The sequence below is a fragment of the Rhinocladiella mackenziei genome (assembly GCF_000835555.1).
Source record: "Rhinocladiella mackenziei CBS 650.93 unplaced genomic scaffold supercont1.7, whole genome shotgun sequence".
In the NCBI taxonomy this organism is placed as follows: Eukaryota; Fungi; Ascomycota; class Eurotiomycetes; order Chaetothyriales; family Herpotrichiellaceae; genus Rhinocladiella; species Rhinocladiella mackenziei.
In genome coordinates, this window is record NW_013550598.1 from 349,096 (window position 1) to 370,326 (window position 21,231).

At 50.1% G+C, this 21,231-nt stretch overlaps 6 protein-coding genes across 6 annotated transcripts; 2 read left to right on the plus strand and 4 right to left on the minus strand.

Annotated features, from left to right (window-relative positions):
* Positions 1-2,209: 2,209 nt before the first annotated feature.
* Positions 2,210-4,486, minus strand: Z518_08965 (uncharacterized protein; the record flags this gene model as incomplete). Its single annotated transcript, XM_013412922.1, has 4 exons — positions 2,210-2,480; positions 2,537-2,651; positions 3,772-4,025; positions 4,335-4,486. 4 exons carry the CDS (start codon positions 4,484-4,486, stop codon positions 2,210-2,212), a joined length of 792 nt encoding a protein of 263 aa, XP_013268376.1.
* A 310-nt stretch (positions 4,487-4,796) lies between these two features.
* Z518_08966 (uncharacterized protein) lies at positions 4,797-5,661 on the plus strand (the record flags this gene model as incomplete). Its single annotated transcript, XM_013412923.1, has 4 exons — positions 4,797-4,933; positions 4,995-5,172; positions 5,245-5,355; positions 5,506-5,661. The coding sequence occupies 4 exons, from the start codon at positions 4,797-4,799 to the stop codon at positions 5,659-5,661; spliced, it is 582 nt and encodes a 193-aa protein (XP_013268377.1).
* Positions 5,662-9,078: 3,417 nt separating this feature from the next.
* Positions 9,079-10,586, minus strand: Z518_08967 (uncharacterized protein; the record flags this gene model as incomplete). Its single annotated transcript, XM_013412924.1, has 2 exons — positions 9,079-10,514; positions 10,568-10,586. 2 exons carry the CDS (start codon positions 10,584-10,586, stop codon positions 9,079-9,081), a joined length of 1,455 nt encoding a protein of 484 aa, XP_013268378.1.
* A 2,248-nt stretch (positions 10,587-12,834) lies between these two features.
* Positions 12,835-13,035, minus strand: Z518_08968 (uncharacterized protein; the record flags this gene model as incomplete). Its single annotated transcript, XM_013412925.1, has 1 exon — positions 12,835-13,035. One exon carries the CDS (start codon positions 13,033-13,035, stop codon positions 12,835-12,837), a length of 201 nt encoding a protein of 66 aa, XP_013268379.1.
* Positions 13,036-14,907: 1,872 nt separating this feature from the next.
* On the minus strand, positions 14,908-15,956 carry Z518_08969 (uncharacterized protein; the record flags this gene model as incomplete). Its single annotated transcript, XM_013412926.1, has 2 exons — positions 14,908-15,612; positions 15,660-15,956. The coding sequence occupies 2 exons, from the start codon at positions 15,954-15,956 to the stop codon at positions 14,908-14,910; spliced, it is 1,002 nt and encodes a 333-aa protein (XP_013268380.1).
* Positions 15,957-18,671: 2,715 nt separating this feature from the next.
* Positions 18,672-20,061, plus strand: Z518_08970 (uncharacterized protein; the record flags this gene model as incomplete). The annotated part of the gene is made up of 3 exons (XM_013412927.1): positions 18,672-18,843; positions 18,886-19,000; positions 19,053-20,061. 3 exons carry the CDS (start codon positions 18,672-18,674, stop codon positions 20,059-20,061), a joined length of 1,296 nt encoding a protein of 431 aa, XP_013268381.1.
* Positions 20,062-21,231: the final 1,170 nt, after the last annotated feature.

Sequence of the window (21,231 nt, forward strand, 5' to 3'; positions counted from 1 at the left end):
AGCCTCGTTGCAGCTCTCTCAGAGTCCTGTGGAGAGACATCACCGTCGAGCAAAAGAGGCTCGGAAGCTCGGATTGGAAAAAGTCTTGTTCGAGAGAAGACACCTTTTGGAAATATGAATTGAACGTAGTCACTTGTCTTGCTATGTGAGCAAGTAGACATGATCTACGGGTCTGAATTGATGTCTTATATGCATACTTTGCTCACCCCAGCCCTGAAGTTTGAAGGTTTGTTTCAGTCAAGCTAACAACGATCAGAAAGGGGGGTCACTACTTAACTCCGTCAGTGGGCTGACCGGGAATGTCGATACTACCCTCCAGACCTTGAATGGCATTGAAGCTCTCTTGTCACAAGAGCTGATGTTGATGCTGACCTGCCTGGATTTCCCCAGCGTGCTCTGCTTAGTGCGTTGGCGTGCAACAGGTTGTTCCATTGGCCACAAAAGCCTTCCCGAATGAGGATTCACGAAGGAGCAAGCTTTGTGAGCAAATAAAGAATTATGATTTCGGAATGCCAAGCTTGTCTGTCAGTGCATTGAAGGTGATGCCATATTCATGGGCGGCAGCCTGCCATCTGCGAGGAAAAGTTGCATGTCAGGGCCCTCCGAGCGTGGGTTCCGTTCGGGGCCAAATAATGCATCACAACGCGACCACGGGCAGGCTTTTGGATCCTAGAATGTGTCAGAAGTCCGTGTTGGGCGCCAATGATCTTGTCTGTACCTGTCCAGTGCCGGTTTTGGAAGGATGGCTGACCTGAGACCCGTATTCATTCCCCAAGATTGTGGACGCGCAGCTATCCGCAACCGCCACAAATATCTCAATCGGGAAAACGCGAGCGGATATCGGTCAATCCGGACGCAACAGTGGGCTACATTTCATTGGCTCCTGCAGAAGACACTCTGCATGAACTGGAGTTAGATATGGGATAAGTTGCAGCATTTCAGATGAAGTCTTGAACGAGCGGCGATCGGGTAATCATTGATGACCCCAAGACAAAAGGCGAGACGATTGACGGGTATGACGTCTGATGAATCAGCGGTGTAGAAAAAAGCGACCCACCTTTGTTTCGGGTTTGTTTCCGAGGCTGTTAATTAGGAAAGACAAGCCGAACGCTACTTTCTCGTCAGTCAGCATTAGCGAGCTGTCTTCGCTTGAACAGACGATGATCCTCGGTACTCAGCTGAATGCTTTTCGGAAATTACCCTTTGAACACAAATTGTCTCAATTCTCCAGGGACTTTTCCATTTTTCCACCTGTAAAAAAAAAAAAAAAAAAAATTCCCAAACAGAGGAAGCCCTTGCGAGTATGCCGACCGCCACAAACTCGATCATAGTCTAGGCAGATCTATCAACATAGGGCAGTCCAAAGAATCTTGCCGCTGTCGTCCAGAGTCAATATGGACGTTTGGACAATCTAGTCAATAATGCTGCACATGGCGGCATGAATGATTGCCAAATTGTACGAGCATAGAGCAAGCTGGCCAATGGGCAAGTGATTTCTGCCAATGGATGCTCGGTGCTGAATTGGTCGCAGCAGTCAACGAAGTCTGAGCTGTGCACGATCATAGGTTAGCTCTAGTCAGCTGGCTTCTTGCTGAAGACGCAATGTCAGCTCTTTTCTGCAAGGCATTTTGCTCCAAAAATCAATAATTACGTAAGCTTCAGTGGTTACCTTCTCTAACCAGGCACGGAAGCACTCTTGGTTCGAAACGGTTGCTGTTCAGGGGCCCCCGTCCGTTGAAGGGCTGGGTGTTATCGTTAATTGGAAGCTTCTAGGTTGGCCAAGTTGTTCCTAGGAAATTGAAGCGTAGGGCTGACCGGAGAAAGTGGGAACCCGAGCTCTTTTTGTGGAACCTTCCGTCTCGTTGTTTATATTGTCAACTGCACTCTGGACCCAACTACGAACATGTCAAAACCCGGCCTCAACATGAAGAACTTCGTGGAAACTTGTGACCTTCAAGCGATGTCTCCTTTCTGCATGTGTCATCATCACCACTCCGGATCACTTCTCTGTGGCTGCAAGACCGCCTCTGGACATAGAAGTTCGCGTGTCTGCAGGAATCTCGGCCAAAAATGCTCGGGATTCGATGGCCTTAACGGTCGGTCCACAACCGCCACCAAAAGGAACAGGAAGACGACTAACCCATGCCAAACTTGAACGACAATGGTCCGTAGCCACCTGGCACCTCGAATGTTAGTCTGACGAATAACTTCACGAAAAGATACGTCGGGCCGTGCCTCCAGTGAGATGACCACCAACTCCCACAACATGGACACCACCTCCAACACAGACAAGATTCTCGTCCCTCAGCGCCATGTAGACGTCTCCCCATAGACACCGGCCGCCGATGGTTACACGGCTATTCTCCTTGTCGATCGAGACGTCCCTGAGCGCGCCCATATCAATGACCGTGCCATTTTCGATGCTGTTGGCGTTTGAGTAATGGTGGCCACTACATTTGACAGCAATCTCCAAGTTTGATCTATTGATAAATCAGCATATACTCATTCCGACAATGTTCGAACATATGAAACCTACCGCGTGGCATAAGTTACAGCAGTGACATCGTCGTCCGTGGAAGCTGGGAAGGCAATCATCGCAGCCTTTCGCTCGGACGCCGTATTGGCCCGACGCAAGGCTAGCGTGAACTCGGCTGAAGTAGGGGGTCAGGATACGGCCGGAAAAGCCAGCGTCTCGAAGGGCAGATTCAACCATGGTGCTCGTGTATGTTGTCTCTGTTTGCAAAAGCGTGGAGGCCAATGCATTTCAAGATATTAGTCGTTGGCCCCTTACCTTCCTGATGCCTGATGCGATTTGGCTTCGTAATTAAATCGTGGGATCCCGATGTGCACCCGAAAAAGGGGTGGAGCCGTGCATTGGGATTGGGGATGGCGGCAAGCCCCAGAAGCGCCGTTGACAAGGACTACTTTATCTGGGAAAGTTTGTGCTGGTGTGCTGATGATTCCATATTGGGTACTTCTGTAGAAATGCAATGAATAAGGAGCAATCCTCTCTCATGGTCATCCAGGCCCCTGGGGCAGATGTACATCGGTGTATCATGTGAATAGTTCTGTCGCTTTCCGCCCATTATATTGGCAGATGCACTCTAGACTGTTTTGCAAACCAATGGACCTGTTCTTCTTTGCAGCATGCTACACATGCTTGGGAAAGCCAAGTTGCGGGATGCGAGGCCAACGGAAAGAGGTTGGGCACAGAGCCCTTGAGAAGCTGCCAAACAATCAGCGGGGGTACATTGATTTTTGTTGAGTGCTCTGTCTGTTTGGCAGCTGGTCCTGCCAGATTTCTAGTGTATACACAGGTTTGATTGACCCATTTTCTGCTCCTATTCCTACCCCTATATCCTGGATAGGAATCATAACTATTTTCCAATAACGGACAACTGCCTACTGTTCAACGCCCAATTATTGGGAAATGGGTTATCACTGCAGAATATAAGGTTAGGAATAGGAGTAGGGAAGGGGTCGACCAAGCGTGATATATATGTGCAACCTGGCAGGACAAACTACCAGATACGACAGAGCATCAATACATCCCAAGTTGTACCCCCGGTTGACAGACAAATAGCCAACGGTTCTTCCCTCATGGATTTTGCCACCTCCATTTCGATCTAAATGGCATGGCTCGACTCCAATGCTGGAATGATACATTCTGTTTCTACAAGGTGCGCAACATAGCTAACGACTCAGTGTCCGTAGCACTCGTGAAATCAACCTTCGCGCTAACCTTCAATTACGCTATTTCTAGGCCGATACCCGGATATTCCAGTCCCGCGAAGATCGAGTAGGAATTGCTAGTCTGACTGTGCTCATCTTGCAATACGTAGGTCATGGCACCGTGTAAATAGCTGATCGAGCCGTCAGCAGGGTCGTAGAATATTCTTGGTGTCTGTACATTCCAGGCGGCTTCAAGACCGATCAGATTGATACCAGAATCCGAGCAAAAGGAAAACAGGTTACCACAGCATTGAGTACACAACTCGTAAGTGCTGTCGTTGTTCTTTCGTCTCCTACCCGATCACGTCCTGAAACGTTCGTACCGTAGTGGGAAAAGGATAAGACCCAATAGCTGACCCAATAATGTAACATGTAGTGTCAATGTCAGCAGGCGCGGAGAGCTTCGTTCATGGCGTCGCAAACGATACGTATACCTAAGTTAACGACCATAACCTTTGCACCCAAGGCTCGTTCAGTGTCTGCCAGCACCCATGCTTAGTCCTGATGTAGACAACGCATTCCATTTCGAACCTTGAGCATACCGCTGCCGCTGCAACGCCTTTTCTGGCCGGTATCTGTGTTGGTAATGATACGCTCCTTACCGAACCGTTCTCGCCAAAAGGGTCTGAGCAAGGACATTGTTGATATTGTGACTTCCTGTATGGTTGGAATCTTCTCGTTTCAGATAGGTCTGAGCACCGCCAGCCCGTCCTGTAAGACCATTCAGATGATGAAGGCTTGAGGGTCGGCCCATGCAGGAATAGTAGGCCTCGTATTCTCTCTCAAAGTCCTAGTCGCTTCTCGCTGTTGAGAAGGCTTCCTCAAGTTTCATTAGGGTATTCCTTTAAGGTTTCAGGGACGTATTGGTTGTCGAAATGCCCGAAGTGGCCGAACTTGCCCAGAATGACGTTGGACATGGAGGAGAGAGTATCCCGTCGGCCACCGTCTTGCTGATTTCTGTTGGGACGGGAAGGAAAAGTAGCCTTCGATAGAAAGGGGCTCGGGCTCATTTCAATTTGAGTCAGCCGGGACTCGAATATGGTGGGTCCTGTTTGAAAACCATCATGAGCAACGGTAATGAGACTATGAGTGTGAAATATGATCGTCCCATATTGCTAGCCACTAAATCCGGCTTCGCAGCCCCTCTACTGATACCTAGCACTCCGCTCAACACAGAACGTCAACAGACGGACCAACAATTGTGAGCGTCGTAAAGCGCAAGACATAAGATGCATAGACCCGGATCTAGTATCCCGCTGCAGTGCTCGGGCCCGACTGAGAAAACTGGCTCTACCATACTCACATCAACTGCTCGAACAATTTGTCATTGGCTCCGACTTTGCTCAAACCACTACATACCTTAGAGTCACCATCATAAGTATCACCCGAGCCGTCCAAGTCCAATTCAAGAAGGACCTACCAGCCAACGAACTTGATGAAGTACGTCGTGACCAGACAGCATGAGTTGCATGGCTACGATGTTCCGCGTCGGCTGACTGAACGACTACACAGACTCTGAAGCAGGTATACGCGATGAAAGATAAATGCATCCATGCAGAAACCCAGCAGCCATACATGAAATCCGTCAAGGTCGGCAAAAACCAGGCACCTGAACCACTCAATGTAGGTTGTTCTTATCACTAATGGCTTCTGATCTTGCATTCTTTCTTCGAATAAAACCATTACTGCCTCTGTTTCATTCTCGCCATCCCAATCTTCCCCAAGAAGATTGAAAACTATATATGATGGGCAATTTGATTGACTCTATTGCAGAACGATTTCACCCATCAATTCGTGATGGAATTCTCCAGCGCGGCCGATCGCGACTACAAGTCAGCTAAGGATCCTTATCACCAAAGCGTGATGGGAGTGCTTACACCGCAAATTGAGAAGGTACAGATTATGGATATTGTTGATGGGCAGTATTAGACTAAGGGGCGAGGCTTCGTTAGGATGAGACAGTTCAAGGTTAATTGGTAGAAGCTATAGGTTAGCGTAGCGTAGAAGCCAAACAATACGTTGAAGCAGACAATGCTCCTGCAATGCCGCGAAGCAAACCTATCAAATCTAAGACCTTTTAATACCACTTTAAAACCATGGGGCGGCGACGAAGTCGATCAAACCGGAAGACTAGATTGAGCGATTGAGTCAGCAATCCGCTCGCCAAATGGGGCTCAAAGAGGCTGTTGTCATGACAATCGAATGTCTTCTGGAGAGGGCTCTTCTGACATGCGACTGCATGGGGATCGGCTTCGCCCATGCCGAACATCCTATCACAAAGCTCATATCTGTTAGCCGTGATTGCTTGATTCAGATGTATTCGTCAAGTGTTCACCCTATAGGGAGAGTCCGGTAGGAAAATATCATGGACTAAGTACTCAAGACGGCAGCAGATTAGACTCACTTTTCGAGCGTCAACTCGAAACCAAAGGCGGCTCAAAGTACGACTGCTCGATACTAGCCGCCTGATCATAGTCGCCTACAGATGAATCTCGTGCTTACCATATGCTCACTTTGAGCGAAGTCTAGGATTTGCAAATCATATTGGACGTCGAGCTCTTAGGGAAGGCTGCCGGAATCTGGAGATCCCAGGTGGTGGAGCCGAAGCCGGGGGAAATCCCATCTGGGGTAACGACGGCCATCGAACGATAGAAGTCGAGGACATGATAATGGTCTGAGATTGTAATGACCACGCCAGATTCACTGACTAGCAAGACTATAGACATGACAATTCCAGCGATAGTAGCCAAGTACGACAAAGTCATCTTGGGAACATTGAAATGCTGCTTAATATTGGAGAGTGTATCAAGTATACAACGAAAAAGCCCCTGTTTGCTTTCAACGGACAATATCTCAAAGCTGGAAAATTATTGACTTGTGAGGTGAGATTGCTCCTCAGGCTGTGCCCTTCTTCTCTCGATTGGCTAATCTGTACCATTTACAGCCCGGTCGTGAGTACATGAATCTTCAGTCGCTCGTACGCGAACAAGGCAACCAGGAATAGCTGGTGATGATGGCCTAGCACTTCAACGACCGCATCAGCGCGACCGACTCGTCCGACATTTTGTACCTATCCTGGGCATCTGTATCGTTCAGCCAGCATAGAGTAGAGCCAGAGGACAAGAACTGCCCTGGGAAGCGATGCCAGTGTCACAAGATGGGTGCAACAGTGTGAACGTGCCATATGGGCCACCCCAAGCAGGTCTGAAGAGCGCGAGTCTTATCTGACCAACTGCGTCAGCAACAAGTCCTGCCACAGAGACAAGACTCACCTTTTTGTTTCTTGAAATTTTCTTTCACCTCCGGCTCGCCACCACCGAAGACGCCTAGGCAGCTTCGCAAGGAACCTGAACGTGCCGGCTGGGTTATATCCAGGCTTGAAGTTCTCCAGAAAGGCATCTCAGTCCCCAGTAATTCGTGTCAATCTGGATTGTCCAAGGCTCTGTGGCGACCAAAGGCCAAACTCATAATGACCGAGTTCGCGTAACGAGCATTTGCACAGTACCACTGTTCCTTGTGATTGGGATAGTCCCAGCAGAGTTTCCCGGACTTGAGGTCCTGGAGAGGCATGAAGGCGTCCAATTTCCTGACGCTAAGCATTTGATGCATTATCTTGCGGACTTACTTCCATCGTGCATCATAGGGTGTCGACAACAGACGTGAATCCCCCGAGAGGGGGGGGTCGGGGGCATGAGAAACGGAGACCTTGAGCAGTAGATAGACGCCCTATTTTCCATCAAGTCATTCACCACATATGACGAATTTAGGAAGACCCAAGTGGTCCCACCTAGTCTTGTAGACGAACCTAAAGGAAGAACCTCGTTAGTCTTGAGACCTCAAAGTAGCAATAGCTATTGAAGGACAATCACACATTTCTCCATGTTTCTCAACCTGCTCCTTAGTCCAGTGTCCCTAGGAGGCAGCGATATCTGGGATGTGCTCACAAAGATTGGAATCCCAGAGATTCGAGGGGGCAAGTTGGATTTCCTGTCTCAAAACCAAGCGAACAAGGCGTGTTGAACTATCGGTGATACGACAAGATTAAGTCCTGCCAGGATAAATCGGACAAACATTTGCAGTTGTATAAGGACTTACCAGCTGCATCGTATCTGAATGAGAACTGCACTTTCAACTGCGGCATAAGAGCTGCGCTGTCATCTGTCTGTCTGAGGAGTGTTGTGAAAGTTAACCGGCCGTAACACCCAAAGAGAGCGAATATTCGAGGAAGCCTTGGAGCAGTGACTCGAACGGTTCACAGCGAAAATTTCGTATATGGTCAGATGCTGCAAATTGATCTGTATTCCTCATAGGGCAAACTTTCGCAGCAGTTCCTGGCGGATGGATTGAACAGAGTTCCCGGAGCTCCACCTTAGAGGGAAAGGCCATATTCTCCACACGACATTAAGAAGAGTTTCCATGGACACGAATCGACGAGGTAGCAAATTTTCCCTGGGATATGCAACGTCAAGTTCACCTGTTGACCCCCCAAGATGGGAGAGATATTGGGGTCTGCAAACATTATCTCATGAATGGCCTGACATCGTCATTCTAGGAGGTATGGTTTTGAGGTTCGTGGATATGGTACCCGGAGGCACAAGCCCGATGCATAGAATAGTCTCTTTTGACCATGGAGTTGTGCTGGAAGGCGAGATCGAGCTGATTCTGGATTTGGGCCAGACTAGGGAAATGAGGAGAGGCGACATGACGATTCAAAGGGGAACCATGCACGCTTGGAAGAGTTTGGGGCCTACGAACTGGGCCAGAATGATGTACGGCTTGCAAGAGTCGGGGTCCCTCAATGTGGGGAAGAACAAGATCTAAGAAGACTGCGGTCGGGACACGCCTGGATGGGCTGATATGAGGATCCGTTGTTATTTGTCACATGACGACCCCCTGGCGCTCGGACAAACTTGATGACTTCTCAAAGCGTGATTAGTTAATACTATATTGACTCCGTCGCTATCATTTAGATCATTGCCCAACTCCTACGCCTTCGTATCATTACGATTCCACCTTGAGGCACTCTAACAGTCGGCATCTTCTTCCTCCAGCCCCCGCTGCATGGGGTCGGACCCCCCATTTTGAACATGTTCCTTGTCAACCACACGGAGAAGATGCCAGAGGAAATTCTGCGGATTGAGGAAGCAGGGACCCATTACTACAAGACTGAACACGGCCTTCGTCCTCGTTCTTCTCCAGATCAAAGCTCTCAACGGCTCATCAGTATTACCACTCTCGTCTGAACACTGCTCGACATCCTGATCATGTTCCACGGCAACTTCTCTCCCGGTATGGACCTGTGGTCCAAATCACTTGGCGACTCGAGCCTTGAGCCCGATGCTAGGCCTATATTCGTGTGCGATTCATTTGAGCCTGGGCCCTCAGTCTTGCATTCCGCACACTTCCTCGCGATCCTCGTGAGCTTGAATTGTCCACTGCTCGATCAAGCTGCAACCCCACCTGTATGGTGTGCTGCGATTCTTGTGATATCACAGTCCCTTTGGATCGCAGATGAAAACCTGGATAAGTGTTTCCTGGGGGCATGGGCCAGTTTGAAGTCCGTCCGCCGTCGACCGAACGGTTACGTTCGTGGCCTCGAAGAGATGGTGTTGCAGGCATTTCGTTACTGTTCTCGCTCTTTTTGTCAACCTGCATAGGAATCGTCTTACCGTTTCGACCGATCCTTAATTCGAAGTGCCGGGTCTCACTGTCTCCAACATCCTCGAGAACACTTCTTTCTCGAGTCTCGGATTCACTGTCACTATAGGCAACCCCTATTCTCTCCACATCTACCGACGTACTCATCTTCGACTCATCCGGGATCCAATTTGCGTCCGAGATCCCCTGTCCGATGCTCCATCGTGAGTCTCCTCTTCTTCGCGAGTGCACTAGACTCCCGACGGTCTCAATGAAATACCGTCGCAAGAATGGTTTGAGAGCAGGCGCACTGGCGGCAAAAATGGCAACGTAAAGTTCAACCACAGCCCATATCCAAGTCTCCCAGAGTTCCCAAGTGAAGTCATAGTCGACGTTCAGCAATCTATACAATAGGAAAGTCCGGACGATTCCCGCGGCGACAGCGAGAAAGCCTAGTACGAAGAGCCCATACAGAGCGAGCTTTTGACGTCGAGGAAGGTCGAGATGGAAGATCAGAAGCATCGGCAACAAAGTGCTATAGAAATCCCCCAATACACTCAGGCCAGCCGAGGCGGGCAAAGATACACCTTCTGTCTGGCAATTGAACTTGTGCGTGGAGGCCCAACCGGGATCAAAACTCTTCCAGTAGGCTTGTACAGGATGGCAGATGAGAAGCAAAGCCAGTCCGAAAGCTATCAGGTAGAGGATGTTGTAGACGATCCCGACCCAAGTCGCCACCAAGAACAGCTTGCTGAACCTGACACTCAGCCTGCGATAGAACAAGAGCACACTGATCTTGACCAACGAGGCGGCAGTAACGTAGCACCACATACTGACCCAGACATTGAGTCGGTGAGGGCTAAAGGTCGCGATGGGTATATCCCAGACATGTCGACCACTGAAATAGACTTTGTTTCCGATGATGATTAGAACGGACATGGCAACACCAAAGAACAGTGCAAGGACGATCAGGAGATCATCCAGTCCCGGAGCTCGGGTGATAAAAAGCCGAGAGTATATTCGGGCAGTAACAGTGGCAATCCCTAAGATACTCAAGATGATAGAGATGTAGACCAGAGCAGATCCTCTGTTCTCTGGATTGACATAGTTTGGCTTGGGCCATGAGGCAATGATCGAGGGAGGAGCTACTCAGGGAGTCAGCATTGCCGTGGTGATGCTTGAAGGAGAGTAGACGAACGATGCAGTGTGTCAACCATCTTGATATGTGGTTGACTGGAACAGCCGAGGCGCTGTGTCCTGGCCGAAGTATTTCAGGTGTTGATATCTTCAAGACTTGCATTCTCCAAGGACTCCGAATGGAAACCCCCGCTTTATGTATTGGGAGTTTGTTGTTCAGTGACAAATCATGTCATTCGTCTCATGTATTCTAGACCACCAAAACATGTGTTGCTCGCGTCCTGAAGCAATACCGGAGGCTGCTGCGGTTACACAATGGAGACTCGTTTAAGGGAAAGTGTGTGTAAGGAAAAGAAGTTAAGAAGAGCAGTCAGACAACGAGTGTACGAAAGTATTTCAGCCATTGGGAAGATGGGCCGAAACAGGGGTTTACGGCTCATGTCCCGAATGGTGCAATGATGAGGGTCGATGCCCTCTAGGTGGGATTGTGGAAGAGTCATCCCATCCCACTCCTGGTGCAACTTGACGGAGTACTTGGGACGTTTGAGGAGCTGCGCGACGGGAACCTTGCCAGACACCATTAGCACACACAACTCAGTCATGAGATCTGAGGTCGGGAAAGACATTTTTCTCCTCGTTCGATAAAGGCGGATCAGCGGAAGCTGTTTGGGTGGTTAAGGGTCGAGGAGACATGAGAGTTCGGATTGGAGGCAGAAACATGACGGACGCCGTAGGTCTTGGTGCAGGTTCCTGGGACCTGCATGAGTTTGGCAAAAGAGCGAGGGTGGCTGAGGTCCGCGGGGAACATTAAGAAACAGCTATGTTGTTGACAGATGACTCCTGGTTGCGCTGTGTCCTCACCAGGCTGAGGGAAAGGGTAAGCGGAGAGAAGCCGAGGGTCGGTTCAGTGCGGTGGCGATGCGATTCGCTGAGAAGCACAAGGCATCCAATACAACTTTTGTGACTAGCTTCCTCAACGGCTGCCGGTATGAAAATATCTGCTCCTTCTAACTGCCTTCGTTACTTGAAGGACCGACAGTATTGAATATTGACTAATCTGCCTACACAGGGTATGTCATATGTCGGCATGAGATGAATATTGGACTATCAAGTTGCTAATTGAACAATACACCCTACAATCCTAATTTTAGGTTCGATCAGGTCTCTCATTACGCTATCGGGCACTGCAAGCAGCGACTTTCCTTGAGGGTGGTGGGGTTCCTAGCTGCAAAACATTAGGCCAGAGAATGAAGGCCTGACCGCAGGTACCCTAGCTCAAAGGTAAGCTAGCCTAAAGAAGGCCCTTCGGCAGGGGGGTTGCGGAAGGGAGAAACTTTTCCCATTGGGTGCTGATCATCCCTGACCACGAGGTCTGCCTCCATGACCACAGTTCCTAATTCACACTATCACATCTCGAACCCTCTCTCATTCCAGTGTCAATCCTCGACTCGGTTAAGAGGCGAAACCATCTAGACGAGAGTCGTGAAACGGCTCGTCAACCCCACCAACTGAATCAGTCATACTCCACTGGAGTCTGATCCCATTCCGTGCCCTGCAAAAACCCTAACTCATGCCTCAAACCAGCCTCCTAGAAGTGCACAGCCTCGATCATCACGTCTCAGCTCCGTAATCAACTCTCGGAGGAAAAGAAAAACGCTTTCCTACCTTCCTATTCAGTGTTCCTACACACTTCCCGAAACCAAAGAAATACCCCTCCCGAAGTTTCGTATGATTCGTAACATCATTTAGACCTCGAGCTAGCACGCCCCCGCTTCAATACGGGTTTGGGAGCACGGGCCTCTTTGTACGGATTGGGGAAGAGACCGGGGTATATATGTGAGAACTTTCATGTTTCATAACTGGATTTCATGTTGGCTTATCTGCATACTGCTCGAAAGCATACATTATTCCATACACGCCGATTGTCGATCCGTGACCGTAGTGTATGAAGCCCCAAGCCGTCATCACCTCAGCCTTTCTGTGTATGTGGGTCGAGACTGTTCTCGAAACCCTCTTCTCGCGGAAAACATTCTAACCGGCTCTCACTTTTGCTCAGCCACAGGCCCATAGCTTGACAATTTTGGCCACAGGTTGTGACAATCCAACGGTGGCGACCTCATAGTACCCGAGACTAAAATAACTGTTAGAATTCAATCACTTATCATGAAATGGTCTCGACACATTATCCCGTCAAGAAATCAGCATAATCTTCAGCAGTCAGTTGACCCGCAGAATATCTCGCGGGAAGCTGATACTTGTTGCTCGTAGGGGCTTTTACAATCCACCCATCGGCTTGTTCCCTCAACAGCCTTAGATTAAATGACTTGTCTATAGTTCGACCTTCAGTAGTCTTGACAACCGTGCTTGACCGACTACCCATAGTTGAGATCGTGAAACCTTCGCGGTAGCAGCACTCTCCCTCAGGTGGTTGACAAGCACAGAGCCGATTCCTCGCAACCAGCCTTCCATGTATCCCAGACCAATACCGAGGATCTTTCGGATACAGCCTTCAGTGATGGTGCCTGGCATGTTCGTGTTCAGAAGGCCGCGTAGGAGACGTGCATGTCCTCGTGACGCTTAAAGAGTTGATTGGGGTGTGGCCATGCACTTCTTGAACACTTTCTGTGGCAAGAGCCAGGTGCACAACCCAGGTTCCGTCATGGACTGCTCAGATTTCACAAAGCTTGTCTTGTCGCACATTCTCCATAGCCTTCTCATTGGCCTCTGAGTGGTCCTTTTGATGGGAATCTGGGCGGCCATACCGCTCATAGCGTGGACCGGGGATGCCCCGAGATGGTCGCGCTACTCTGTGCACTGCCTCTGCAGCAAGGGATGAGCTGCCCAAGCTCGTTATCTACTGGCTATTGTAAGTCTAACATTCGAAGCTAGTGTCTTGACTATGACTCGGTTCATGTCATGCTCTTCAATTAATCCTGTAGCTCGAAAATCCACCGAGTGAAGGTGTTCATCGTTCATTAAGTCCTTAGCTGCATCGAAATTTGACTCCTGCTTTCCGTGGCTGTTGTAGTAGTAGAAGATCACACCGTCACCAGGGCAAGCCTCTTTCACCACTCAGTGCATTGCCCCCAAGATATTTGTCTTGGTCGGGTTGCAACATTGGTCTTTGTTGATTGTCGGTCAGAATTACCATGTTCTCTTCCGGATACCGGAGATGCTTGAGAGAAGTACATAATTACGGTCTGGACATCCGATATGCAGCAAGTCCCCACGCTGGGCCAAAATAATTGATTCCGACCAATACCGTCCTCATTTTGTTCCTTTGCGACGATACTCTGAACCTCTTATGCAAGAGTTATGTGAGGAATTGTATCCCAACATTGATGGTGCGGCCTGTGTACTAAAACCGGCCCGTTATTGTATATTGTGTCCGTGTGCAGTCGGACTCTGATAACCGGAGAGAGGATGCGACATGGAGGCATGACCATTCGCTAGTCTAGGGACCGAGTAATGTTGCCATAGACTACTATTGGAGATGAATATAATTATAGTCATAGTCTCGACGCGAGGTCGACGTAAGAGAGAATGGTACTAATGTCAAACGGTCTGAGCGTATATAACCCTACAATCTGCTATAAGCGCTTGTTGGTAACTGTCTCGCCTATAAACTTGACTGTGAACTTGATTAGGGGGTCGACGAATTATGAGAAGGGTATTCTGCCGCCATTTGCGATCCCTTCCAGAACAACCCATTCAATACGAATAGTAGGACATCTTATGAAACGCGGGGAGTGATCGAGGCTGAGCAACTCCTTCTCATAGCAGGTTTCCCAGAGACCCTATTTGCAATAGTGGAATCTCATACGAAGTAACAGGTGTCACAAAATCTTGAAATATTCGCGGATCAGGAGGTTGATGATATGGCGTCACTAAATGTCTGACATAAATGTTCTGCCAGTTCCCCTACGAAACAGGCTCAGGGCAGCTTTCTACTATATTTACGGCGAAGATATAAAGCGGCCACGAAAATCCACTGTCGTTCCCAGCGCTTGAAAGCCGATAGTTTAAACACTCAGCTCTAGAATCACGAATGAGTAGATCAGGTTTCTGGTTTTCCCACACCCCTCCCCCCCCCCCCCCCCCCCCCCCCCCCCCCCCCCCCCGCCTGTTTTGGATGGGACGGACGACAAAACCCTGCGATCAGAACGATGTCCGGAGAGCTAAAGGGGCAGTCTCTAGAGTGCCAAATCGGCCACCCATAGTCAGTCTTCATCTCTGCCTGCACTTGGGCCACCATGTCCAAGGCTAGCACGGACCCCTCGGGCTGACTACTTCGTGGTAAGAAAGGAGGTTAGTACTTGCCATAAGGATCTTGTAGGTATTAGCTCAATGGTTGGAGACGGGAGGATTATGAATTCTGCCATTGACATGCCACAAAACTACTCACGCATACATCACCAATATTAATGGCACCGGGATTAGCATTATATACCGCGGCAAAGAGCGTTGTGAAACACTGGAGGCCGTATCACCACCACCACGTATTCCCGTGCTGCTACTTTCAGGTGGGGATGAACTAGTTGATAAATTAGAATCAGAGGACCCAGGCGAGAACTCCAGCTTGCATTCCTCATCCAGACTCAACTCGTCACCAACGGCATTGGTAGCAGTCATAGGAGGACAGAAAAAGCCTTCCGGTGTGGTTATCTCAGTGACGGTCGTGGTGAGTGTTGTCTGTGTGTAAATTGTGTAGCCCATAATGGAGGTGCTCGTGACCAAGCAATCGGCCGCGTTTGTTCGAGGTCTAAGCGACGACGCCGGAAAGGACGAAGAGGTCGAGGCAGTCACCGTAGGGGCCGGGTAGAAGGTCAAAGAACAGTCGTCGCCCAACTCAAGGGTGGCGCCAGCGTCGTTGGTAGCTGTCATTGGTGGACACGTGAACTCTGGGCCCTGCTCCTCTTCCTCGGATTCCACAACCTTGGTGACAGTCGTTGTAACGGTGTTGTACGAGGTCGTCCTGGATGTCGACGTTACTGTGCAGGTGTTTGCGGCGCAGAAGCCGTCATCTCCGCAATGCCCGACCGATCGGCAGCATTCGTATGTGCAACAGCTGTCCGCTAGCGGACAAGCTCCGTTGCTACAGCATTTCTGGGTAGAGGGGTTGTAGCAGTATATATTGTTACAGAGCTGCTCACCGGCTGGGCAGCAGCGGCCATTCCCGACACAGTCTTGCCCGATTGGACAGTATGAACCATCGGGACAGCAGGTTGAGGTGGACGGGTCGTAGCAATAACTTGATCCACATGGTTCTTCACCAGTATCACAGCAGCGGCCATTCCCGACACAGTCTTGCCCGATGAGACAATACGAACCATCTGGACAACAGATTGAGGTGGATGGGTCGTAACAATAACTTGATCCACATTGTTCCTCACCAGCATCACAGCAGCCATCGGGGGTGCAGGTGTCGCCCACTGGACAACAAAACCCATTGGAACACGAAGCTGAACAGCAATGAGTTTCTCTCTTCAAACAGTGAAAGAATATCTTGGGAAATGAAGGTCAATGAGCTTCCACTCACAATATCCTGCCGGACAGGTGGTCTGTCTACCGAACAGGTTTCTTTCCGAAAATTGCTGGAACTGCGCCGACATGTTCGTCCATTGTACTGCTGAATGAGGGATCAGATATGAGTCTTGCTTAGCGTGTGAGAAAGGATCTGCTGCGTCTGATGAGGTACTCAATACAAGACTGGCGCATAAGAGGCCCACGGCCAACAAAGAATGATATAACCTCATGGTAGAGGCCGAAACACTTTGTCAATATACAGTGTTGCGGTCTACAAGTTGATAATCCCTCACGGTTCAGCGCCGACCTCGTTTCTTATGTATTTGGACACCCTCCAAACATGCATTCGGAGACTCCCTCGATCAAATTGGGAGCCAGCCAGTGGTGTCAAACCCCCATGCGCCACAAAGGCCTTAATCCCCTTTTAAGTTCCAGCTATTGCTTTTCAGTGTATCAGGTCGGCAGCCTTAGATTTAAATTTCATGTGGATATGAGGTTTATCCGATAGAAATCGGCTTCAGCCTCAGGCCAAGATCAAGATATCGAATGCGCAAAGAAGCTTGGACATGGAAGGGAGCCCCTGATCTCTTACCTTCTTTGGCTCCTGGAGTCAGTTGGTGACCAGAACCCCCCTGCTTGAACCCCCTGAAGCACTGCAGGACGCAACCAGTCTCCCTGAGGCTGGGTGTCAAGCCAGCATGAACGGTAACCCGGACCCCAACGAGAAGAAGCAACTTTTGACACACGTTCCCGCATGTAATTCGGTGCGCCCCATCTCACGCTTCATTCCGCAACACCTCCTCGAGGGGCCGGCCACTGGTATGGTAGACTGCAAACTTAAGTAGAATCAAGAATACACGAAGTCATCGTCCGCCACATTCGGCAAAATTGTCGAGCAGGCCTTGAATTAACCTTCCCAGCAAGTGGGTCTTACTGTAGCATTCCGTCAAATACTGCTTGCCCGTATTAGTTTCGCCCCAATCTTCCTCGGTCCGACTAGAGCCAGGGAAAGACGCCGCAAGGCGGATTTGACTAATTACTTTTGGTAGCAGCTTCGTATTCTCCCTATGCGCGCGGCTTGGAAATTAGGGAAGTGCGCTGTCAACGTGTTCGATCTTCTCTCGCCAATCTCCTGCTAGTCGTAGTAAAACACATTTCCCTCTACACCATCTAATTCTTCTCCACTGAGTCTTTCAATTTTTCTTATCTCGGATAGGTCGCAGGTGGTATTTGATGGAGATTCCTTCTCGATGAATCTTTGATGCTAGCCTGTTCGTCAGAATCCTGAATTGCACAGGACTAGGGGGTTGGCCATATATTATCCCGTTGCCACTGGCGAATATGGTATCTCAGCAATTATCCTCTTCTTCTTGGCAAATCTTCCGTTTCATAACGGTTAGGAGACGGAATGATCCCCTTTGAACACCTTTCCTTTACCTCAAGCGTGCCATACCATTCCATTTTGTATACGCGATATCACTCATTTCGCTTGCTTTGACCATCTCCTATATCGCCGGTACCATCATGTTGCACTCGAGTTGGGGCGATTTCATAACACTTTTCTTCATAATGAACCGTGTGGAGTCCATTGATAACTTCGTATGATCAGTCAGCGATGTCCAGCCTATACTCAGTTAGTCGAATTAAGTCCCGGCTCCTTCCACGCCGTCTGGTGCCCAAACGACGTTTCGGGCTGCTGATCTCGCTGCCGCCATGCTATTATTTGTGCTTGCCATTGCCTCTCTCGGCGTTCATCAGGCATATATCAGTGAGATTCTAGAATCAGACACTTACGAAAGTATGGAGATTTCTGAAAGCACCGTCAATAGGCTGTATGGGTCGTGGTCTGTCAGTCACTTTCTCATTGCGCTCGGACAGGAAGTTCTGTCTTGATGGTATTTGCGTCGTCTCACAAGGAGAAGCAATATACAAAGGTAACTTTCTCTCCTCCCTTCTTAATCGACATACTTCTCAAGCTTTGTAACGCCTAATTGCTACACTGTAACCCCGCTGATTCCACCCCAGCTCACACGCCGCGTTCTCGTCGTTACAACACTCAACAACCTTCGTACAGCCCACGGCCTTTTACCTGACTGCCTGCTACTACCTCAGCAGACCCCGCAGCCTACCAGGCCACTTCATCATACTCACCCCGCTTCTCTACATGTGGACCACTATGGTCATCTTAAGCTTGCCCACCGATATCGGCAGCACGATGGCCTGTGGTCAAATTCCAATCCGATAAGCGGCTTACAACCCAACAATGGCTTCAAACCAAACACCACGTACGGTCCCTGGAACGGGGGCAATACGGACCCCAACACCCAGGGCCGGAGTGGATATCAATGCCAACCACCGCTGGAGCTACTGGCAGGTGACCCATTCGCACAACGCGGAGAGTGACTACATGAGGAGCTCCCTCCCGAACCCGAGGAAGATGATTTCGAGGATCTTCACGTCGATGACGATGTCGATGTTCAAGCTTCATGGGAATTGCTTGCCCAGCAACTTCCTGATCATGATGCCGCCGTCCGGCTGGAAGATCCAGACAAGCTAGGTGATCGTGACCTGGATCGCCCGTATGATTGGAGCCATCACGTGGCCGATATCCCACCCTTTCTGACGACTTTTGGAAGCAAATGAAGGTGACATCTCCGGCTCACTTGGCCGCCGTCTCATCGGCTAATCCCGATGATCCCGAGGTGAAACAGCGACAGCTGTTTAACCATATCGTCAGTCATTACGGTCGAGTCCTGGCCGGGTACAATCCGGCCCAATTCCTCATCAATCTCGACGGTAAGGCCGGGACGGGTAAGTCGTACGTAATTATGCTGATCTCGACTATCCTCCAAGAGATGGCCAGTGCCCATGATCTCCCGAATCCGATTCTCCGTGTCGCTCCCACGGGTGTGGCGGCCCATGCAATTAATGGGCGGACCCTGCACGCTCTATTCCGACTTCCGGTCAGGTTCACCACGGAATACGAGATACTGAGCCCGCAGAACTTACAGGCCACCCAGGCGAGTCTCCGACGTGCGGTACCTCATCATTGACGAGAAATCGATGATTGGCTTGAAGATGCTGTCGTGGCTCGATCAGCGTTGCCGCGAGATCTTTCCCGCCAAATCAGATATGCTTTTCGGGAGTCTCAATAATGTAATGACGGGCGACTTTTTTCAATTGCCCCCGGTGATGATGAAACCCCTGTACTATGATGGGCCGTTAAAGGACCCGCAGGAGATCGCGGCTCGAAACCTCTATCGCGCCTTTAATCAGACGATCGAACTCGACGTCATTCGCCATCAAGAGGGTCAGGATGAAGAAGCCTCGGCGTTCAGAAAGGCGCTGGACAGTCTCTGGGACGACAGGGTTTCCGTGAACGATTGGCAACTCCTGTCGACTCGTGTTCAGTCAGTCGTGTCGTCGGAGATTCCAGCATTTGCAGACGCCCTCCGTATTTATAGCACGAAGCAACAGGTGGCGGATTTCAATCACGATCGCCTGCGAGATCTTCGACGTCCTGTTTTCGTCGTCCATGCGTCTCATGAAGGGATCAAGGCGTCGAATGCGACGACCGAAGAAGCCGGCAACCTGCAGACGGCGATCCCACTGTCAATGGGCTGTCGAATTATGCTGACCGAGAATATCTGGACCGAACGCGGCCTGGTGAACGGCTCTCTCGGGACGGTGGAGGATATCATTTGGAAGGCGGATGCGAATTGGCGGAAGGGCCCTCCATTCGCGATTCTCGTCCACTTTGACGGCTACGAGGGGCCTTCTCGAGGCGACGAAGGTGGCCATTCTTGGATGCCGATCTTTCGCTCGAGGCGAGATTTCTACTACGGCGCCGTCAGCTGTTCTCGGACACAGTTCCCCATCACCAATGCCTATGTGATCACGGTCCATAAGGCGCAAGGAATGACGGTGATGATTTTGTGGCGGGTCTCAGCTACGTCGCGGTGTCCCGCGTCAAGTCACTCCGAGGTATCCTATTCGAAGAGCCTTTTGATTTCGAGCGTTTTCGAGTGAGAATATCTGACACGGTTAAATCACGCCTAGCCGATCGAGACCGACGTCGTCCCGAGCATATTAGCTTGACTGAACGGGAAGAGCGTGATATTCCTCTCCGCAGCAGTCCTCCGCCTATTCCGTCCTCGCCAACGGGCCCGCCTCAATCCGAGCCATCATTGTCCGGCAACGACTCGATAAGCGATTACTAGCGAGCGAGGCATAGGTCAGAAATCGTCCTGTCTCGCCAATCCGGGAGACTTTCAAGGTGGCATAGTAGATAGAGGAGTCCAGAAAACGAGAGTCATCGACGACGAGGTTGACCCTGCTCCCACACGACCAGTATCCAGCCGAAATAGAAATGGCCTTCGTGTTCCGATAGTAAATACTCTTCTCCCTTATACGGAACTAGTGGATTGTCAAACTTGTGGTACAACTCGAGATGAAGGAGCGCTCTGTTCCCTATCTACCTATCGAGGTGTTGAGGCTCCTTTTATAGACACACGAATGCTACACTGTTGCACAGAGCAACCATCTGTAACGTCGTCGCCCATGGAGACCTCTCGTCGTCCAACATGGATTTTCCCCGTCGATTTCTTCTAATCATCGTACCCCGACTGGCAATTGCCTTTAATAGTGCCAAAGGCCCTTGGGGCGGTCCATAGACTGGATCCGATGGAGATAGTTGTTAAGCGGATTTAGTTAAATGCTCTAGCTAATCACCCTCCCGAGGGGTGCCCGTAGACTGGATCCGATGGGGGTGGTTGTTAAGCGGATCTAGTTAAATGCTCTAGTTAATCAACCCCCCGAAGGTGGTCCGTAGACTGGATCCAATGGGGTTGGTTGACAGGATCTAGTTAAACGCCCTGGTTGATCACCCCCCCCCCCCCCCCGAGGGTGTCCGTAGACTGGATCCGATGGAGGGTTGTTAAACAGATCTAGTTAAGTGCTCTAGTTGATCGCACGTGATCAAGTGCCAAGTATCACGTGTTCAGCGCCCCGCTCGAAGTGGTCCATGGATTGGATCCAATGGGGTCAGCCAATTAGAGCACGTGATTAGGTGTCGGATTATAGATTTTCCGGGCTACAGCCTCTCTCTACCCATCCCTGGGTGGGCCGTGGATTGGATCCGATGGGTCAACCACAGGATTACGTAATACTCGGATTATAGATTTTCCGGAGGCTTGGCTA